At 34.6% G+C, this 5,617-nt stretch overlaps 1 protein-coding gene across 2 annotated transcripts; it reads right to left on the reverse strand.

Annotated features, from left to right (window-relative positions):
• Window positions 1–119: 119 nt before the first annotated feature.
• On the reverse strand, window positions 120–3,803 carry npy (neuropeptide Y). 2 transcript variants are annotated; one of them, XM_053490026.1, is made up of 4 exons: window positions 3,560–3,803; window positions 1,826–2,007; window positions 802–879; window positions 120–525 (listed from the first exon to the last, which is right to left on the reverse strand). In XM_053490026.1, exons 2-4 carry the CDS (start codon window positions 2,005–2,007, stop codon window positions 501–503), a joined length of 285 nt encoding a protein of 94 aa, XP_053346001.1. In that variant the 5' UTR covers window positions 3,560–3,803; the 3' UTR covers window positions 120–500. The 2 variants fall into 2 exon arrangements, with proteins under 2 accessions (XP_053346001.1, XP_053346002.1); XM_053490027.1 differs by having other exon boundaries at window positions 1,826–2,025.
• Window positions 3,804–5,617: the final 1,814 nt, after the last annotated feature.

The raw sequence follows: 5,617 nt of genomic DNA on the forward strand, positions 1-5,617 counted from the left end.
ACAGAAGGTTGATGATCAAAAGGTCGGGGGTTCAAGCCTCTTAAGCCTGGGATAGGTCAAAAAAATTACAAATAATTTCACTTTGCTATAAGGTAAAGAAAACAGAGTCAGTTTTTTTAAATGTAGTGGTTTAATAGCACGATTATACCCCCAGTCAGTAAAGTTTACCTTTATTGGAAGCTACAGCACATAGAACACATGTAAATACAGGCCGTCTATGGATACACACGGGATGCTGGCGATCACATGCATTACAGTGATGTGTTCAGTGACCTCGTAAGCAACCGTTAGTAGATAAAAACAAGCACAACAATGTCCTAAACAAACCGAGCACTGTTACTCTTAACTAGCAAGTTTGTGTACCCTGATGGACCACATATAAAATCACAAAAGTCAAACACGATGGCATCATGGATGTAGGCATTTCTCATAAGGTCAGAGGTCACTGCTTCTAGAAGTGATGGAAATGATGGACTGGACAAGCATTTTGTCTACTGACATCACCACATCAAAGGGTCATCATATCTGTAGAGAAGAAAGTCAGGACACACATTTACATACACATACTTTTTATGAATAAAGTTAATACACATTTTTCACATTTCATATGAATTTCCATAATTTTCTTTTGATTGTAAAGCAGTTGTTAAAAGTGTTACACAAATTGAAATAAAATTGAATTGAAGTTAATTCACAAAACAAGTTTTATTTTGGACAATTCAAATAAGAAAAACTAAGATAAAAAGGATAAAATTGTATCATATTTGCAAATCCTCATGTCACTGGGTTTCTTCATGTTACCTGGGCTGCAGTCGCACCTCTGCCTCTCCAAACAGCAGATCCGGGGTTAACGCATCAGAGTTTGACCTTTTGCCGTACCTGACAGATGGAAGATGATAGAGAAGTTTGGCTGTGCAGAGACACCTGTCTGGCGCAACACTTTTAGTCTAATCAATGAATTAATTCACACTTTTCAACATGTGCTAAATTCATTAGAGGTTTTTTATTTCGTTTATTTTGTTGCCCATGTTCTCTGAAATAATGTTCAGTGTCTCGGGTGTCTGTTTTCTTAAAACTGAAAAAAAAAAAAAAGTATTTTTTATAATTAAATACAAGTTTTTTTCTTCTTTTTTTCTGTTAGGGACCCAATTAAAATAAATCTGCTGCAGCACAGCTGGAACATCTTTGCTCTGTGAAAGGTCTGCGTCAGACAGAAACTAATCTGTAAGGCAGTAAGTGGAAGTCATTCAATTAGACAATCAGAGGCATATTCTTTATGAATTAATATCAGTCTTTGAAGAGTACATTGGAAAGACAAGTAGCCTAATTTTTACTGAAGCAGGAGCCACTTATGCAAAGAAATTCTTTTTCATAGCTTCCTGAAATTTCAATAACGTTTTTATCGCAATTGGTTCTCCTGCACCGAAAGTCACAGTACAGTGACAGGAATTCATCCAGCAGATGATAGTTCTTCAAATGACATTTGATAAGGAGTTCAGGAGAAGTGGTTCGTATTCAGAATAGACACAAAACACTGTGCTTAGCATGGAAGATTTACAAGTTCCAAAGTTTCCATAAATATATATATTCATATATATATCCCTGTGATGGATCAGCACCCATACTCAAAGTCTCCTGGGATACAGTCCAGGCCCCCGGTGCCCCTGCATACAGGATAAAGCGGTATAGAAGATGAGTGACTGAAAGTCTATATTCGATTTTTACAGAACATGAAGGGCTTTCAATCAAAACGTTCTCTTTCTGTCTACACAACCCAGAGAAAGACACTTGCCTGTATTTGGGATGTCACATCTGCACAGCTCACCTCTGCCTCGTGATGAGGTTGATGTAGTGTCTTAACGCGGAGTAATACTTGGCCAGTTCCTCAACAGGTGCATCCTCTCCTGGATTCTCCGGCTTTGTTGGATAGCCTTCGACAACCACGCCCAAACACACAAGCAGGACGCACGCACCCCAGGCCACACACGCGCTTGCACAAGGACGCATCTAGCGAGAAACACACAGCTATCAGAGTAACGGGGAAAAAAATAATTGGAGGACATTACTACAAGCAGATGGTGCCGTCTGAACAGGACTCAAAAGATAAGAAAACATTTAAATGTTTTATACAGTACATAATCTTTTATATAATAATTATTTATTTGCATCTTTCACATAGTCATTCTTTATATAATAAAAAAAATTAGGAGTATACTTCAATTTAAATTTTATTTTATTTATATAGCACTTTTAACAATGGTCATTGTCTCAAAGCAGCTTCACAAAAATGAAAGAAATTCATTAAAAATAATAATTAAAAGAAGAAAAAAAATAATAAATTGTGTATGTTTATATATATATATTTTTTTTATTAATTTATATTTTTTTATTTTGTAAAGCTGCTTTGTGACAACGACCACTACAAAGGGCCTATGTAAATGAAACTGAATTAAATGAAATCAAAAAGAATAGTTTTGAAAGTAATTATTTTAGAAAATAATTTTAATTAAAAAATAAATATCTGTGACTAATATTGATATCAATTATATACAGTATATATATATATATATATATATATATATATATATATAGAGAGAGAGAGAGAGAGAGAGAGAAAGAAATACTTTTAGTTCATTATAAAGGTTTATGTTAATTAAACAGTAATCAAAATAAGTGCTCAGGTCATATGGCGGTGATGTATGTTGTATTCACCTGATAATTCTTTTATTTCCCTAACAGATTAAAAATAATGGTTATGCTGATTACCCATAAGTGTGTAAATGGGTTAAAAACTGGGAACGATTTTGTAGCTACTAGGAAAAATGAAATAGAATAAGAAGATACGAAGCACTATCAAAAGAATATAAAATATAAAATCTACAAATATACAATTATAAAAAAATAATTAAAATAGAAGTATATAAAATGTATAATTAAAAATTAAAATAAAATAAAATTAATAAATTATATAGAATGTGCAAAAAAACTGTATTTAAGGGAAATATGTGGCGTGTATGACAACAGTATGAGTGAAACGGGTCAGGGGTAGCTCAGTGGTTAAGGCATTGGACTACGGTTCGGAAGATCCCAGGTTCAAACCCCACAACCACCAAGTTGCCACTGTTGGGCCCTTGAGCACGGCCCTTAACCCTCAACTGCTCAGATGTGTAATGAGATAAAAAAAAAAAATGTAAGTCGCTCTGGATAAGAGTGTCTGCCAAAATGACTAAATGTAAATGAAACTTAAAGTGTGAAATAAAATAATAATCACTACAGACATTATAGATGAGTGTAGAATATAAATTGTACTAATTTTGCACTTAGTTATTAACCTAGTTAACCCAGTGTAAGTATGTATCCAATGATGTAAACTTTAAAGCACTTTTTGTAAGTCGCTCTGGATAAGATGCCTACATGTAAATGTAAATGTGATGTTTCTGGGGGAAAAGGTTTTCATCCTCCATGCCTCTGAAGCTGTGCATGTGATTGTATAGACTCAGACTATATGCGTTATATAGAATATAATCTTACAGATGTAATGTCTGATGCAGTTACTCACTGTTAGCTGATGCTCTGCTTGCTTTCTTCTCCTCCAGATGTGCAGTTGATCTCTGGGAAGCTGTGAGTCTCGTGCGGCTGTGTGCTGGGTTTATATAGACGCGCTCACGGGGACGCGCTCCATCAGTAGACGCGCGCGCATGTCACTCACTGACGGAGTGTTTGATCATCGGTGTGTTCGCGCGGCTGCGGACTGAACCGGTTAGAGTTTGTGTTTTAATCGAAAGTTTGAATGTAGACTGAAGACCAGCCTAATGCAGATCCGGGCTGGAGACATTAACATGGCGGAGGACAAACATCTGTCTCAAACATCTGTCTCAAACAATCTGAGTCGGGACCGTAAAGATATCAACAGTACAAATAAATACAACTATGGAAATGAGTTTAAATTAGTGTGTGGAAGTGTGTATAAATCATAATGATCAGATATTATATACAAAAAAAACCCATGTTGTTAATTATAATTATCTGATAATTATGATACAGAATAAGAATTATATAAAAAAAAAAAAACTAAAAAAATCAGTTTATCTCATAATTGAACAGATGGCGCTGTACATTTTTAATAGACGCTTATAAGTGTGCAGTTTAAATCTACTTCATTTTCACACCTTTATTCTAAACACTTAACCCGTAAAAATGTTAGTTTAATCCAAAATTTAACAGATGACGCTGTACAGTTTGTAAAGCACACTTATAAGGGACTGAAATCCACGTGAATAAAGTCATGGACACAGTCAGTATATAATATACACACACTGTAAAAAATACAATTAGATAAATGTTGAATAAATGAATATTGTATTGTTGGCCCAAATTCCTACAGTGGTATTTGTTGACACAACAGGTAACATTGTGTTTTTAAAAACTTTGGAGACACAGACTGAATAAACTACCTTCCCACAATCATGTGATTTTATGATTATCTATCTATCTATCTATCTATCTATCTATTTGTCTGTCTATGTAAAAAAAAAAATCAAACATCATAATCCGAATCTATTTGTTAAACAGGCAAGAGTGAGTAGACCAGCATGAAGTGGGTAAACCAGGAGTAAAAACATGTGAACAGGAACAATGAAAAGAGGTCGAGGCTTGGTAATGACTAACAACAGTGACACAGAGAGTATGCAATAATTTGGAACATAAAGATGGTGATGAAAATCCTTTTGCCCCGTGACTGTGATTGAAGACAGGGGCGTCATGTTTTACTGTATTTAAACATTCCTCGCCTAGAAATCTGTCTTGTCTCGCATTACTAGCTGTAAGATTTTCCCATTTCCCCTTACTGTCCGAACCAATACCACAGTAAACTATAGATGTTCATCCAGTAAACTGTTTCTAATAGTGGATACCTGACCGCTTATGCAGGTCTTCCCAAAATCTTTCACATAAAGGCATATGATTGTCTAAAACATCTTTATACATCTATTAGTGTTTACTAACAATAGAAAGCGTTTAAAAGATGCTAGCGAAGTAGCACTTGAACAATTATGAAGTGAATGAAAACAGACTTTTTGTTTTAAAAGACTTTTATTTTTCTTGTTGATTTTGTTTGAGAAACTCACATGAAAGGTGCACATTTCATGTTGATTGTTATAAGTTGGACTAACAATGTTTGTATATTAATGTCTGTTTCTTTGTCTTACCGCTTCCTGGAGTTAACTAGTGGGAGGGGCTGCAAACAGGAAGTCAACTATATGTCCTCCTGAAGGGGTGGAGTCGGTCTATTAAGGATGTTTAGGCTTAAAATTCATCAATGTGTAAATATTGGATGATTGTGATAAAATAATAGCAATTGATAAAGGTAAAGGTTGTTTAAAATACTTTCTGTATGTTAATAAATTCTCTGTAATATGTAAAATGCTCATTTAATAACTAATGAGAGGTTACCATTGGCCAATTTGAAAATTGAAGGAGGAGTGGGAAGGTCAGGGGGGGAACAAAGAACTGGGAACAAAGAGAGCATGTATGTTGGACCAGTAGCCAACTGTATTTAATATTTTGTTACTTGTTGACTTGTATTATAAATGGTTTCTTTTGTTAGATGTTTTTCTTT

This window comes from Clarias gariepinus, chromosome 28 (assembly GCF_024256425.1).
Source record: "Clarias gariepinus isolate MV-2021 ecotype Netherlands chromosome 28, CGAR_prim_01v2, whole genome shotgun sequence".
In the NCBI taxonomy this organism is placed as follows: Eukaryota; Metazoa; Chordata; class Actinopteri; order Siluriformes; family Clariidae; genus Clarias; species Clarias gariepinus.